This window comes from Geosmithia morbida (genome assembly GCF_012550715.1).
Source record: "Geosmithia morbida isolate 1262 chromosome Unknown scaffold_2, whole genome shotgun sequence".
NCBI lineage: Eukaryota > Fungi > Ascomycota > Sordariomycetes > Hypocreales > Bionectriaceae > Geosmithia > Geosmithia morbida.
Genome location: NW_023336189.1, coordinates 2,336,353 through 2,352,023, shown reverse-complemented (window position 1 = coordinate 2,352,023; position 15,671 = coordinate 2,336,353). Strand labels below are relative to the sequence as shown.

Below are 15,671 nucleotides of genomic sequence, written 5' to 3'. Positions count from 1 at the left end.
AGGCCAGTTCAGTATCTGGAAGACAGCAGCGACGCACGGGGTGTCATCGACCGAATGACCAGTGAGGATATGAGAAAATGGCTCCGGAGGCACGGCGAGGCAACGACTATAAAGGTATGGTGGGCGATGATGATGTATTGATCGTTGACTACACGCGTCCAGAAGCCCCACATTTGGGAATTTCGGTTCTGACATCTATGCACGACTGGGGCTGCAATCTATGGATTAAGAATGAAAGCACTCAAAAAGCGGCAAATATGGGAGCCATGTTCATTTGTGGACATCGTCAGGACAATGAAGTTGGAGACGGACCAAGAGGGGCTGCGAACATCGGTTGATACCAATTCGCTTATCTCTCCACTATACCTCACTTGCTACTTGGCAACCTGGGGACTCTCATTGAGGAACTGCTTCTTATTGGCGTTGTTTGTGGCGGAGGCGTTCGCCTTAACTTTGCGAGGAGCCTGGGCGTCGCGTCCGGCAATCTTGCGGGCCTTGCCGCGTCCCTTGATACCCCTGTTGTTGTTCTTGTAGTGCAGCTTGAAGTAGTCAAACAGTGCCCGGTACTCCTCCGGGACGTAGCCATTATTGGTGAATTGAACAAACTTGGCGGTTAGGTTGTGAATGGCTTCCTTGTGGAGGTTGCTCTGGTGCGTCTGTAAGAGAAGAGAAAGGTCAGCTTCGGGAACTATTGTGTATATATAGACTCGGTGTGGCATGTCTTACCTTCATGTTGCCAAGCTGCGAAAACGTCTTGTCACAATCCTCGAGAAGGCAGCGGAACGGCTTCTTGCCCTCGTGAGTCTCTTCGTGCGGCTTGACATTGCGCTTCTAAGCAAACATCTTATCGCACTTGGTGCACTTGTAGGGACGGTCTCCGGTGTGGCGGCGCTCGTGGGTCTGTACGGCGGGTCGAGTCAGTCTCTCTAACTCGCTTACTTTCTCTGGCTTGGATGTGGAGGTTGGCTTACCTTGAGGTTTCCTAGCTGAGAGAAGGTCAGGGTGCAGCTGTCGTGGTGGCAAGTCTGTCGGGCTGTTAGTTGCATACCCCTTGTATTTAGCTGCACATCTAGGTAACCACATACGTAAGGACGGTTTCCAGTGTGCGTGCGCTTGTGGATATCGAGGTGCGTCTTCTTAGAGAAGGTCTTGTTGTAGTGGCTGCCGTCGCAAACTCCTTTGGAGATGATGGAGCTGGCAGAGCTGACGGGGCTGGAGCGGGCCGAGACCTCGTCGACGCGAGGGGACGGAGCCGGAGTTATGGCCTGGGGGTCGGTGTCGTTGTCGACCCTTATAAGCTGGTCCACAGTGGTGTCGAACTTAACGCGTCTTTGGGGATCGAGCGTTTCATTGGGTGTGATAGTATTGGAGGAGAGCGACAACCTGATGGCAGCAGGCTTGCCCATGGAGATGTCGGTAAAGGGAGCCATGTGTTGCTCAGTAGTGAGTGGTGGTCGTGAGTCGGGATTGGCAGCGCCGTTGTTAGTGGGGTGAAAGTCGATCGCGGCCGACCAGGTTGTTTCCACCGGCGCACGGCTGCTAACCGGGAAATACTGGTCGATGAACTGCGAGACATTTGCAATTGGATTCATCATCTCTATGGTTGTTGAGTTATCCACCGGAAGTGCCGTGGGCGCCGGCCACTCCTGGTAGGCCGCAGGGGCCGAACCCCAGAAGGAGAGGCCCATTTCTTGGTTGATGACTGACATCTGAGGAGGCGTTTCGTGTTGTCTAGGGATGAGTCGACTTCAACGGCGCCCAAGAGGGATGTAGCGGGCGGCGGCAGCGTTGATGACTTTCCCCAAGAGCACTTGAGGGGCATGGCGGGGTACGGCGGTGTGCCAGGGTTTCCAACGTGGCCAGCAGCAGTATAGGGAAACATAGGGCCGAACTTGTTTACCCCTGCCGAGGACTGCTGAGTCAGGGTGCCGCCGGGCTGCACCGCGACAGCCGTAAGCTGTGGATGTTGGTGATGAGGTGTCGGCGCGGGCGGCGGGGCATGCTGAACGTAGTGCAGCTGTTGCTGAGGCTTCTGGTGAGAAGTATCGGTGGCCTAGCTGACAATTGTCGTCTGGTAGACGACGCACCGCATAGTTGGGCAGGGCAGTTGGGGTTTACATAGATTAGGCAAGCTTGTTTTAAGGTCTAAGAGTCTGACTATTGCAACAACGTGTACTTATATCAACACTTATTAACCTTGACCATATCAGCTCAATCCGAGCGAGGTAAGAAGCAGCTAAAGACTAGAGCATTACCTCAGCGGCACCGCCACGATAACTTTGGTAGATGCTAGCAGGCAGGACCATGCGATGCTAGGCGACTAGTCATCAAAAGGTCGTATCTCCCTCCCCTCGTGGTAGATTCTCGCCTGGGTGCCAGCCTGCCACCATTCGAGGACGCCTTCCCAAGGGATCCGCGTGTCGCCCGGCGGGTAGTGGTCAAAGTCTACCGCCGTGGCCTGGAGCTTCCCCGGCTTGACCGTGGATACCACGAGCCAGAATTCGGTGGCGGGCCCTACCGGCACGGGTCGCCTAAGGCAGTCGGTGCGGATATTGCCCACGCATTCGCGATGCCCTTTGGCGTAGCTAAGTATCAGCCCGCTGACTACGGCGCCAATTTGGCACACGGCCACCCCGGACACGCCCTCGAGGCAAGCCCTAGTGAAGCAGAAGCTGGTCATGGGGAAACGGGGTGCCGGCGAACGAGGGGTCGGCGAACGGGGGGGCCGCAGCCGCTTCCGCGGCGACAGGCCGGCACCCAGTGGAGGCTGCCATGGCCAGTCGGCAGGATCGATTCCGTGCGTCTCTATGCCGTAGTCGGCATCATAGTAGAGTCGGCGTGGCTGCGGGCCCAGCACAGCGACCAGTCGGATACTACTCTTCAACGGCTTGCTGTAGTATCCTATAGCCTGGACACGATGTTTGTTGGTCACGAGCTGGTTCCGTTCGTCCTAGTTAGTGTCTGGAGTCAATAGGTCTCTAGGTTTGTGAAGGATGCTCACCGTGAGTCCTGACTCCATTGTATCGAGATCCTTGCAATGCCACAGCTCCGAGATCCATTCGCCCTTGTCTAGTGGCAGGTGACTCCAGCTGGTGCGCCAGTCTGGCGGGCGCATAGCAGCATAATAGCAGTAGTCTCCGTGATTCCGGTGGGCAATTAGCGTCTTTATTTGGCAGTCAAACGAGTATCCTATAGCATCGGGGTGATTGAGCACCACCGACAGTAGGCGTACTATCTCGCGATGGCTAGGCGGGGGCCAGAAGACCAGGTCGACGTCCCTGTACTATGGGTGGGGTGTAGACCACAGAATCTACGGTCTATCAGACTTGTCCCCTTGCAAGGTGATGCTGCGCAGTTTGAACCCCTGTTTGATCTGCTGTTAGTAATCTGAACGTGAGGCTGAGGCGCCGGCGATGCCGGGCAGTATGAGGGGGACACGCACATCGCTCGACAAGACGAGTGTATTGTTCCGCGACGGGTCGAGACGTATCGTCTGCCACCATACTATCCCCGCACCATCATCTTGGCCGTATTGAATGGCCCGCTCGTCGGAGAACATGACCCCACGTATTCCCCAGGCATCACGGGAAATGTAGATAGCGTCAGAGCAACGCTCAAGCTTGTAGACGAGCACGCATCTGGTTTCATTGCTTTCGGTAGGCTGGCTGTTGGACAGGCTCGAGAGGTATACTCTTCCCCGAAACTTGCTAAAGGTGGCCCAGATCTTGCTGCGAGTGTTGACGGTTGGTGGTGGCGGTAGCGAGGGGGGAACCAGGACTTGGCTATGTGCGGCGAGGAATACTAGATTTGCCTAGAGACAAGTGAAAGGAAGGCTTTTAACACGTGAACGCAAAAGAAAAAGAGGAAGCAACCGGGAAGTCAAAAGATAGAAAAAGAATATGAATTGAATATGAATATAATCCTCTTCTAGGAAGAAAGAAAGAGGAACGTCCCCTTCTATATCTTATAATCCTCCAATATGACACATCAAGCTTCCATCCTTAGATGTGGATCAAGACTTTTAGAACCTCTAACCCTCGACTCAATACTGTTGCGGTACGGGTACTAGATATATCCTGCCCCTTAATTGAACATTGCACTTCCGTCGATGAGGAACCTCTTCTATCTTAACGCTCCGTAATAGTGCGAGTGCTCCTGGTTCATACACGCGGTAATAAAGATAAGAGTCTATCTTTTGACACTTAGCAACCGATCCACGCACCCTTCTAGACAGCACGTACTATAGATCGATGGCGACGTGACCCCACCCCGGCCGAAAACTTGAATGAAGTTGCGGGAAAATCTGATCGTCGGCAACGTATAGTCCGTCTAGAAATGCGGAGTCGGCCAACGACTACACAGGAATGACCGAGTCGCTGGGCTGCCACCTTCAAGGTTAGCCAAACAATCCACCAACGGCCGGTGAAGCACCTAGGAAATTTAAAAGGTAGAATGACGTTTGGTTGCCATCGTGCTAGATTACAAATGCTAGATTATAAATGCGGATGACGGAGCGAAGAAACGGGGTACTGTGACGGTTGGTACGACTCTGTGCTACAGGGTAGTTAGAGAAGTGTCGGTTTTATGTTGGCGAGACAGTTAGGGTGTCGAACTGAGCAATGAAGCAGTCACAGTCGCAGGTGCTTGTATTGGGAACTGGTTCAATAGAAGCGTTGACTATTGTATTGATAGCTGGGGTGAAAAGAGTGTTCTAGCTAGAGAATGAGGTTGACTATATACTAGGCGATCGCCGAGGTCTCCGGGGCGATCATGATGATTGTTTATGTGTTCTGGATGATCGTCTAGGGGATCGTTGCGATCCTAGGAGCGATCGCAGTGATCGTTATCTGGAAATGAATGATCGTGGTGTTGGTGGTGTTGCGTGTAAGTGAATGTGGTGGTGATAAGTAAGGAAAATTATGGGGTACACGTGAAGGTCGCATAACGGGCCGTAATAGTGGTATAGATGACCCTAGTCACCCTAGTAATAGTGTGTTCCACCGGAAAACCGAGAGAGAGACAAGCGCTTAGACCTAGAGTCGGGTGGACAAAAAGGTCACCCGAGTCTGCTAGGGAGCCGTAAACAAGGTCGTCGGCAGCATAACGGTTGGGAAAGGAGGCCCTGAGAGAGAGCGGGAAATTGAGCCCACGCCACACAGGACTAGTGTCCCTCGGTTCAGTGTATAGTTGCTCGCTGATGGAGAGGGTGCCCAAGAGATGAGCATGGTGGTACACTCTTGTTCGGAATGAGAATATTTCTCCCCGGCTGCCCACGCAGGACAGTCCCACATGATTCAGGGATGGGCAGCAGAGACGGGAGGATCAGTGCTCGAGAGCACATGGAGGGACGGCCAGTCATGGCAGAGCCAACGATGCACAATAGAGCCAACAGTGATAGGATCACGTTGTCCGGTACATCCAACCATACATGGGTCAAAATTTCCGTGCTCTTGATGGCCCGTGTCGATCGTGATCGTTTTCATCACTGAGTAAGGCCGCCCCTCCTTATAGCAGTATTGTGTGATCGATGTCACTCATCTCAAATGGATTTGCGGGCATCCACTCAAGCACAAACACGCACACACGTTTACAACTGCCCCCTTCTCTATCTCTCCTATGTCCTCTATAGTATAGACACAAACATCTTCCCAACGTGTACAAGATGCGGATATGCCCCTCGATGAAGCTCGCATAGGACGACCTTGATATGCTAGGTGGTGATGTGTCTTTCGCGATAGCTACCTATTTCTCTATTCTCCAAGCGTGGCAGCTTCCCGTCCCCTGCATAATCCAACTTTTTGTTCCAATTGGCTCGCAAGTTACCCTCATTATGCAAAGATGGTTCCAGGTTTGGGAGGGCAATTGGGCGCCACTCGCCAAAGACACAAAAGGAACGCGCCTTATACGAACATTGGACAGCCTGAATGCTTCCAGATTAAGCCAAGTGTCATTTGACGGATGTTCTGCGTCCAGCGCTCCATCCAGTAAAATGGCTGCAGAATCACATATTCTTTGGATGCTCGAATTTTTTGAGGCGGCTAGATACTTGGATGATGCTGTTCATAGAATGATTCTCGTCAAAATGTGAGGCCGATCCGTGAAGAACAGAGATATCTATTCGTGGGTAGTTACAGTAAAAAGGTTAGAATGGTTTTGATGAATTTGCCACAGATCGGCCATTTCTGTAATTTCGCGAATTGGTTCGTGCCTATGTTTTTAAACTACTGTTTCGACTGTCTTAGTGATGTAGCTGATTTATAAATATGGTATCGTTGCTAGTACACGTACATTTATTTTCCTATAGCCATAACTGGCCAAGTCCACTTGTGGCCTTAGCAAGGAGCATTATAATTTACTAGCGCCTTTCCTTTGTCTTTGGGGTTTTCTTTAAGAACAAAATATGGAGCACTTACCTCTCGGACTGTTCGCAGGCGGACGCCCATTGTTAAATGCTTAGGAGTGTGGCAACATTGAAATTCTGGCCACTCGAGGCTTACCCGACACTGAAGCGATCCTGTCTTATGGTTCCGAGGGAACATCGCGCAAGGTAAGAAAAGTACTTATTAGCTCGCGCTTGTTGATATTAACACTAAAATCTAGGTACCCCGCTCTGCTCGAGGAGCCCTATGGTCAAACCATCTCGAGGAATATTTTACACGCAACCGAATCCATATATATGTAGATTTAGGCAACCTCGACCCTGGCACGGAAGATATCATAACAGTCCGCTGGATTGAAGCAATCATAAGCTATCACGACCTACCAAAAGCTTGGCGACGTCTTATTCGTAAGGCGTTCATACATAGGGGCACTAAGAGAAGGCAACGTTTACACATCATTGGAGCATTTCTCGAGAAAACGGCTAGCTTATCCTGCCATTGCACTCTATATGCAACCAAGAAGTCATATTATAGTGTTTCTTATAGGGTTTGTTGGAGTATAACGAAGGGAGATTATTCTGGATTGGACCATTGCAGACAGGCTAAAGTTAAGGATGGTCTTCTGGAATTGGAATTTTCCATCTATAATTTAGACTAGATAAAAATACGTAAAATCAATATACAGGTGCTAGCCTTCATACAAGACAAACACAAGGGCAGAGAAAGACAAGCAGAAATGGAAGAAGGAGGAGGAATCAACCTCTTCACTTCCCTCAGAATAGACGTCGAAGTCGTTGAAACGAGTTCTGCTTCTTTCGTTTCCGTCATTTTGTCCGCCGGTCTGCTTCCGTTGGAGATTCACCGGCCTAATACCCCAACGCATGGTCTAATCTATACGACCTTGGTGTCGGTCTCGGTTGATGCCGTCGTGCTGCCGCTCTCCAAGATCTGTTCCTGGCAATGAAAGGAGGCCTGGCCCAGCGTGTCGAATGCGGCGGTGCCGGTCCGCAGGCGGCAGTAGATGGGCCCGGCAGGAGACCGTCCCACTCGACTAGATTTTGGATGCCGTCAGGTTGCCACCCGCCCTTGAGTGTTTCAATGCTGCTGTCGGCTCCTAAAGATTCCCTAGATGAAGTCATTGTTGCAATGTTTATGATATAAGGTCTCAACACTTCGCGAGCCAGATCCGGTGGCCTCGATAGCGTTCTCCACGATAACTGAACGAGCATAGCGAAGGGGTGTGATGGACCTCGTGGCAGAACAACGGGGCTAAGGGCAGATTTTCTCCTGGCAGGGGCGGGGGGATACAGGGAGACCAGCATTGAGCCAGCGTATATCGCGGGGAGAAGGCATAGCAACGATAATTGTGAGACAAACCCTTATACCCTGCGTATATGTTACCTCTGCATGGCGCCTATGTTGTTTGCTTCTTGTTTGCTTATCTGCTTGACTGTTTGTTTGCCTGTGGAGCTACTAAAAACTGTGCTCTGTACCGTAGCAAATATATGGGAAATAAAAAATAAAGAATAAACGAGCTATTCGGATTGCGGACGCACGAGCACAATGAATGGTGCTGTGTGAAATGTGTCCCGTTTGCAACAACCATGCGTAGTGTTTGACAGGATGAGGCACAGCACCGACTTGCTGGCTAAGACGAAGATCCTCCTTGTTTGAAACGACATCCCTGTCTCACGAACATTCCGCGAAATTTTGGGCAGGATATAAACTTCTCGTCATAAAACCGTTCACCTCTCTATAGGAGTGATTCGTGTGCGCTATGGCATTGAGACATCTGTGGACAAGGCTACGACACACCCGCGGCTCTCCAAAACGATCACTGCCAATGCTCCGACCCCAAGGACCGCGTCGAGTTTGTCACCGACGTCGACTAGCTTATGAAGGCCATTCAGGTCGACATAGATACCGGCTTTATCGTCTCCTAAAGGGCTGTTTCTAAGATCTGGAAGTACATTTGCGATAGACTCAACTGCAACAAGAGCTTCTCCTAGAAGCCGCACCTTGATATCCACAGCCGCACGAACACTGGCAACCATCCTTATGGGGTCACCTCGATGCACAACTAGAAAGCCAGTGCTACACTAAGCTTCGGGGCTGCTGATTATTTCGGCTTGAACCGTTATAATCAAGCTAGGGTGCGGGATGATCTTTTGGATTTAGGATTTCCTATATGTAATCTAGACAAACTATAAAGGGTATTGTCGGTTCCGCTATTTAGGAGATTATTAGTAGACTTACGGAATTGAAGGTAAAGTTGTTGACGAAAATAACCCCGCGAGGGACGGAAAGGTAATACACGGTGATGTGGCAAGGAATAATAAGAGAAGGTGTGACTACAGAAGGCTGCAGATATCTACAGGAACCTATATAGGTTATGTTCAATAGAAAGTAACGAGACAAGTGAGTTATAAATAAATATACGCATATCCGTCATCGTCCTAATACGTTCCTTAGCTAATTTCAGCCCTACCCCCTTTTTAGATAAGAGAGCCTTTCTAATAAGTACGATGCTATGTGTAAAGGAAGGGGTGATTTCCTCTATATAATAAGTGATGGCACACTATAACAATCAAACCTTTTTTATGTAGGATTATCTACATGCGGCTAAGCGAAAATGTCCGCATACGTGAGGCCATAACACTATGTCTATCGAAATGTAGGAATTCGGAATCCGGATTTACGAACCCGAGTGAGGCCCTGTTATTGCTAGGCGATATCTATACGCTACTATAGGCACTAGGGAGGGTATAGAGAACAGTTCCCCCGTCACTAGGATCATAGAAGGGTAGTACTTAATGTAATGATCTAATTGCCAATTTTTCCGTTTTTAAGTAGACCGTTCTAGTTTATTACCTATTTTCTCCCCCTTACTATAGTCAACACTAGGATGCCACTGAAATCAGAGTATAAGCGGCCGCTGATCTATGGAATGAGCGTTGGTGATGGTGGGAAATACATGCTCTGCGAAGCCTACAGTTAACGGCACGAGAAACTAACGGCCAATTCCCTAGTTTCGCCTTGCGCCGACTGGGAATGGGTGTTAACGGACGAGAAGCATGGTTAGGCGCTAAATGTGTAACTAGGCAAAGGGTAGATATCGCCCGCTTCGATGTTAACACTAACGCTCCTAGGCATCAGCCGCTCCTCGTTATAAAGGCTATTATTTCTATACATTCGCCGAACACCCCTCCTATCTTTTAGACCCGTCGGAGGGAATCAATATCTAAGAAATCAACTAAGCGTCATCCTTCCGCCACTAATACAGACTCGACTAGCAAGCCGCGTGGCATTCTCCGTTAAGGCCACGTAACCAGGCCGTTTCACGTCCACTGCCATAGAGCGAACTAGAGACGCCATCTCTAAGGAAGAGTGCGATAGTCATGCTAGTAGAGTTATGTTCGACGAGAGTGACCGAAAATGGATATAATCACACTAGAATCCCGGGAGAAACCCCTAATTAGTGCCGTAGATACCTATTCCACTAGGTTGTTTACCTTAAGTCCGACCTCGAGGTATAAGAACTAGTTCGCAGTCGACTCAACCGACCTATATCGCATCGACTTAGCCTTTAAGCACGGCAATCCGCAGTCTCGATATATCTAGATAGACATATACCCTAAACGCGAGTTGCCGTGGCCTCTAGCCTATACGTAGTCGAAATAATGTAAGCCACGTTACTTTTCCGCTAGCACATCTTCCTACGGTGTAGGATTAATATAAAGTGATGACACTAGCCGCCGCGAACTTTACATTTGAGCTCGTCGTAGAACGAGTGTAAGCGTCTATTTCCCGCTTCACTCTCTTAGCGGAACTCGTATTCACAATAACTAGCCGATATGGTAGGATATCCCTTATTCCTAAGTCGAATGGTGGTCATTAAAAACGGAATGATTTATCTAGCGCCCACCCGTCCCTAAGTCTATCTACTACCGTCAACTTCAGCGCTTAGAATCGGCGCTTAGAATCGATGTGTAGAAGTAGAGCAAACACGATAAGCGCCGGCAATGGAATCTCATTCTTAAAAGGTTAAAGTCTATCGAGGTATAAAGCCACAGTGGGATCCTTAGTGGACATCTATCTACTCGACGGTTAAGAAAAAAATAGAAGCTGGTTTCTCTTTTAACTCGAATAGCGTGCATATCCCCTAGGATGCCTATACTTGGGATCTCTCAATTCGATGTAGAAATGAATTATACACTAGTCAGTCGCTCGATTTAAGAAATCAAGAAAAAGCAACTCACACACAAGAAGTTAGTTATCGGCGTAATGAAACTATAACTAGAGAGCATTCCTAGACCCCGAGCGTGCCGCCGTTCACTATATACGAAGGCGACGGAGATAACAAGGAGAACAGCCCCGGGAAAAGATATAGTGTGGCCACGCGGAGCACAAGCCATGGCCCCCTATAGTCGCTATCTTAACAACCCACATTAGACATAAAAGGCAGGGTAATGTCGTTAGCCAAACATTAGCCCAGAATGGTATTTAGATTATATATACACAACCCTACGACATAATATACGACCTTTAATCTATAGGAGAATTAGACAATTTACCTTTTTATGTATCTTGTCCTATTAGTCTCTTAACAATCTATCTAATGAGACGTATAAACTTATAAGGGATCTTGATTACCCTTCTATTCTACGCCTGGCTCTAACTTACACAACGGGGTGTATTGATTTTTGTGGCAATAGAGCGTTCCTTTCGAAGATTGCCATGTCGGCTTAAGGGTTTTGGGGGAGGTGTGACATTGAATCATCCTAGTTTGCATTGGCACCTAAATGGTCCAAGCCACTATGCGTTGAGCAGGGAGGGATCTGTTTTTCGGCGTGGCAATTCGTGGGGGTAATCGTTCAAAGGAAAGGCTGTAGTCCTCAGACCTTGCCATCGTACCTGAATACTTAACATCCGGCCATGTAAATGCCAAAGGCTGTGGACTGCGGGGCTTCTGGGCGAGTGTACCAGCCATAACGCTAGCGTTAGGGTGCTTTGGAAACCTGCTAATGCCATTCAGTTCATCTTTAATGCCAGATCAGTTTGCGTAATTCAAGTGTCTCGGCGTGGCTCAGTTATAGATAGAAAAATGGGTTTACCTTTTCGCCGGCGACGGATGGTCCATCTTGTGAGAGCTATATATTTATAGTATTTTTAGATACGTGTTGACCGACTCATCTTAGGCTAAGCTTAGTGGCCAGTATGTGTCATAGAGCTGTTGTATGGAGTCTGCTTGTCCATTAGACACGAAGAATTCGTTTACGATATATCTCCATGTACACGGAATCCAGATCATGGTTAGAGAGAACATCACCCTAACTAGTGGACGCTCTCGGACCAGAGGTATTCCTCACCACCATTTTAAGGCGACGACACCCAAACCTCTGAACAAGCTTAACGTAACGCGACCCGCGGTATCCTCCACCATTAAGCCAGTGCTTAGTAGGGCCGACGAATCCTTGCTGCCTTGGTTCCCGTCCGTGACATGTATATACGGCAAGGGCGGGTGTCAACCTGATCGCGTCCAAGACTCGGTCGAGTGGGACGGTCTCTTGTCGGGCCCTATACAGCAACGGGCTAAGGTATGGCTCGAGAGTCGATCGATTCAGCTAACTGCGTGTTGGTGACAGCTAGTACGGGTGGTCGCAAAGGCCCGACGACTGGTCTGCCCAGGACCGTATCAGCTCCAGCTGTCGTTGGCCCAGGGCCAGCCAGGCGTGGTTGATGTCGTTCTGGAGATGACCGGTGCTTAAAGCAGGTGGAGAAGTGGTCTGGGCAACCGCGCAGCGTGCAATCCCAGTTGCCAGACCTAGCGGCGATGGGCAGTGTCAAGGTCGGGTTCGCCGTACAAGTCGCCATCACCGGCTCTCTAAATGACCATATAGTCGAGATGGATGACACCTATGGCAGTCTTGTCTGACAGATTCATGGCAGTTGTCGTCGTTACATTCCAGCCTACGCTATATCAGTAGACAATGCAGGGCTCGAAAAAATAGAACGACAGCTAAGAAAGCAGTACGTGGAACAGCAGCTTAAGCGACAAGCCGAGGCAGATCAGCTGCAGGGTGATAGTGGATCAGACTTCGAGCTGGTCTCTGACAGCGGTGCGCAGTCTTGTCTGGCAGTAGAGACCAAGGCGACGTCTTCGCTTGCCGCAAAATCCAGGCCAATTCCATCCCCGCTCTCTTTTATAGAGTCCCTAAGGGGCGACAATGAGGAGTCCGTTCAGACCGAGTTAGTCACCGCCCGGAAGCCTCTCCCTAAGGCAATGGGTGACCGGCGTGCCTCCTCACAGAGAGACTTTTTTGAGGTTATCTTAGGTATGTGCATGGTCTAGAAGGTTTCATGAATGTTGATTGTGCTAACAATTCAAAGAAGACCAGGGGACCACCAGTACCTCCCCAAGCACGCCAAATTCGGTAAGCTCTGTGGCCGTGAATGACGACACACTAGTGACGTCTCCAAACAAGCGGATGGCAACATCTAGCCCCGGCCACCAACCAGCTAAGAAACATAGGACCGGTAGGTCATTGCACCCTTTTTACTACGCCCTGCTTATTCCGCCTTTGCTAACTTATTCCGAGCAGATAACCAAAATGAGACCGCGGCCCCCGATGTCATTCACTCGACACCTGGCGAGTTTTCATGTCGCTCAGAGGGTGTCGGTTCCCCCTCGGAAAGTGTGACATTGCCTCTGCTCAAGTCAACTGGTGATATTTCGCCCCGACCGGGAACATCGTCCATGGAATGGGCAGCAGGGATTCTCTCGACCTTAGGTCTGTGTCGTCAATTCCTTGTTCATTTCGTCTTGCTGATAGTTTTGATCTTAGCGTCTCTAACTATTTTAGAGAGTGGGGGCAAATCCTATAGATACGCGGTCTCCAACTCGGATACGATATCTAATACAGGAAAGCACATGGGTATGGAGAAGCAGGTCAACTTGGCAAGTGTTGCCTCGCCGGAGTCAGCAGCGCGCGCTACGCCCGACAAAATGGGAAGATTTCTAGATGCAGCCTAAACGAGCTCGGCCGGACAGGAAATCCTTAATCCGCCACATCCAAGCACCTCTAGTATGGCAAAAACATCTTGAATATGTCTGTCGTATCGGTTGTACTGACCCTATCAAGCTAATGAGGAACTTCGAAGCCCACCCACGTCCTCGAATGTGTCGACGTCCTATCTCGACATATCCCCTGTGCAGGCAGACTACACGCAAGCCACATCTGTCGACGGGACGAACTCTCTATATCAGAAGCGGGGTTTTTTGGGAGACCCAGTGAACTTGCATGACCTGGCGCAAGGCACAAAGGGGATCCGAGCGCCACAGTTCCTCTCTATGTCTGAGAATCTGTTAAATATACCCACATCGAATGCTTCAGAAACATTGCTAACTCCGGCCACGCCTCTATGGACACAAGTCCCAGTTGACAGCATCCCCCCGCGAGACGTGTCAATTGCCCACCTGATTAATCCACAGCCTGCCAGATCCCTGGTGGACCATATTCTAGATGACTTTCGCAGATATGGCAACGTCAGTCCAGAGGAATTGTCTTATGCTGTCCCCGTGGCCCTTGATCGGTACCTTATTGAAAGGCAAAGGTCCGGCGCTGGCAATATCAGCACCAAACTCTCCTCTCCGGGTACAACACGGAACGCAGGTATCTCCTCCAACAACACTAGTGGCCCGCAAAACTCAACCGTCGCCAATGAATTCCAGGTTTCGTCTCGAGCCCAACCCGTTGGCTCGACTACTCGGGCCACGCCTTCGCTGACTTGCTGCACTCCAACACTGGCCGAGGCCACCGAGCTGACAGCCTTGCGATTCCAGAATGTCGTGCACAGCCGTAAGGTTGATGAGATTTCTAATGACGGCAATCACGACCTGCTTCCCAATGCTGCCAATGATGCTCCCGCATCTACATCCAGCGCTATTGCTCATGATGAACATAGTTGCGCAGATGCTGATTCCTTTTCTCTCAATGATGGCTAAACTTTATGGGCTCTTAAATGTTCCCGGCTTCGAGAGTACCCGGTGATAATCCTACAATCGTCTGTGGATTCTGATTGTAGGATGGGCTCCTTCATTACGTTTGCTGTTCCCGATGCTGTGGTACGTGAATTGACCACACATGCTCGCCGACGCAACGCCTTAGACAACGTGATTACGCGGGCAGAGAGTCCGTCTGTGACGAATGTGACCTACCATAGTGTTTGTGCAGCTATAAATGAGCTGTCTTATGCCTAGCTGAATATTCCACCTCAGTACCCACCTTTCATTACTGTTTGGCTCACACAAGGCATTGGCAATCGAATAGTGGATAAATATCGCGTTCAGTTACTTATATAGGCCCCTTTTCTCTAAGAAATGCACAACATCTGATTTACTTTCAAGAACGTCCCACGAAGTTGTAACAATCACATGGCCCCTCGGATGAGCGCCGTGGAACTGCTGACCATCCTTGCAGACATTTGGTTTCCCATCTTTCTTAGTAAAGGTCCAGCCAGTTTGTCGGAAGGGCGTGCAGTCGATTAGCTTTTCGGAAGGGGCCATCATAGTGCCATGGTCCCCCACTACCAGCTCCATCAATGGCCTGGGCAGCGGCTTATCCAAAACCTCAAGTGCAACGGCATCCTTTAAACCATTCTGCTGGATGAAGTCGGCTAACTCGGAGACGAAGTCGCTTATATGGAGGGAACGCGGCCGGATACCGGCGCGGTATTCGTACGGATGGAAACGTCCGTCTGCGAGGACGAATTTGTGGCCATAAATATTCTCGAGATCTAGCGAATCGGTCTCGGTTGGTTTGGTCCAACATGGAAGGCTGCCATCGCCAGCGAAGATGGTGTTTTCTCCAATTTTGAAGTGAGCATGAGCTAAGTGCACGCCAAACGACTCGTGGACATTATGCTTGACGAATATTTTGGCAAGGCCTTCAAGCGCCGGGCCAATATCGAGCTGATTCTCGTCGGTAGGAAGACTGTTGTAACTATGCCACCAGTGTCAGCTTTGCTACATCATGGCGTTTGGGCAAGAGCTTACATTTGTTGACTCTGCTCTAGATCTCGCTCAGTCAGGTCCAAGTTGAGACCGGGGATTTTCGATTCAATCTCCATAATGTGGGAAGATTATGTTAGAATCTGTAAATGTAGGGGCTTGACTTCGAGTCTGGCACTTCAACGCGCCGCAAAAACCCCTCATGTTCCGCTTCCTACCCCGCCCACACAAAGCGCCAATCAGACCTAAGGCGCGGCGACGCCTGCCGTCTACTCTATAGC

General features: G+C 49.9%; 5 protein-coding genes across 5 annotated transcripts; 1 reads left to right on the top strand and 4 right to left on the bottom strand.

Annotated features, from left to right (window-relative positions):
- Positions 1 to 374: 374 nt before the first annotated feature.
- On the bottom strand, positions 375 to 1,688 carry GMORB2_4371 (ZnF C2H2; the record flags this gene model as incomplete). Its single annotated transcript, XM_035466346.1, has 4 exons — positions 375 to 656; positions 727 to 831; positions 972 to 1,025; positions 1,086 to 1,688. The coding sequence occupies 4 exons, from the start codon at positions 1,686 to 1,688 to the stop codon at positions 375 to 377; spliced, it is 1,044 nt and encodes a 347-aa protein (XP_035324183.1).
- Positions 1,689 to 2,320: 632 nt separating this feature from the next.
- GMORB2_4370 (uncharacterized protein) lies at positions 2,321 to 3,115 on the bottom strand (the record flags this gene model as incomplete). Its single annotated transcript, XM_035466345.1, has 2 exons — positions 2,321 to 2,935; positions 3,002 to 3,115. 2 exons carry the CDS (start codon positions 3,113 to 3,115, stop codon positions 2,321 to 2,323), a joined length of 729 nt encoding a protein of 242 aa, XP_035324182.1.
- A 5,040-nt stretch (positions 3,116 to 8,155) lies between these two features.
- On the bottom strand, positions 8,156 to 8,434 carry GMORB2_4369 (uncharacterized protein; the record flags this gene model as incomplete). The annotated part of the gene is made up of 1 exon (XM_035466344.1): positions 8,156 to 8,434. One exon carries the CDS (start codon positions 8,432 to 8,434, stop codon positions 8,156 to 8,158), a length of 279 nt encoding a protein of 92 aa, XP_035324181.1.
- Positions 8,435 to 12,213: 3,779 nt separating this feature from the next.
- GMORB2_4368 (uncharacterized protein) lies at positions 12,214 to 14,385 on the top strand (the record flags this gene model as incomplete). Its single annotated transcript, XM_035466343.1, has 6 exons — positions 12,214 to 12,309; positions 12,412 to 12,715; positions 12,771 to 12,917; positions 12,983 to 13,171; positions 13,244 to 13,315; positions 13,523 to 14,385. 6 exons carry the CDS (start codon positions 12,214 to 12,216, stop codon positions 14,383 to 14,385), a joined length of 1,671 nt encoding a protein of 556 aa, XP_035324180.1.
- Positions 14,386 to 14,730: 345 nt separating this feature from the next.
- GMORB2_4367 (uncharacterized protein) lies at positions 14,731 to 15,509 on the bottom strand (the record flags this gene model as incomplete). The annotated part of the gene is made up of 2 exons (XM_035466342.1): positions 14,731 to 15,382; positions 15,436 to 15,509. 2 exons carry the CDS (start codon positions 15,507 to 15,509, stop codon positions 14,731 to 14,733), a joined length of 726 nt encoding a protein of 241 aa, XP_035324179.1.
- Between the last annotated feature and the right edge of the window lie 162 nt (positions 15,510 to 15,671).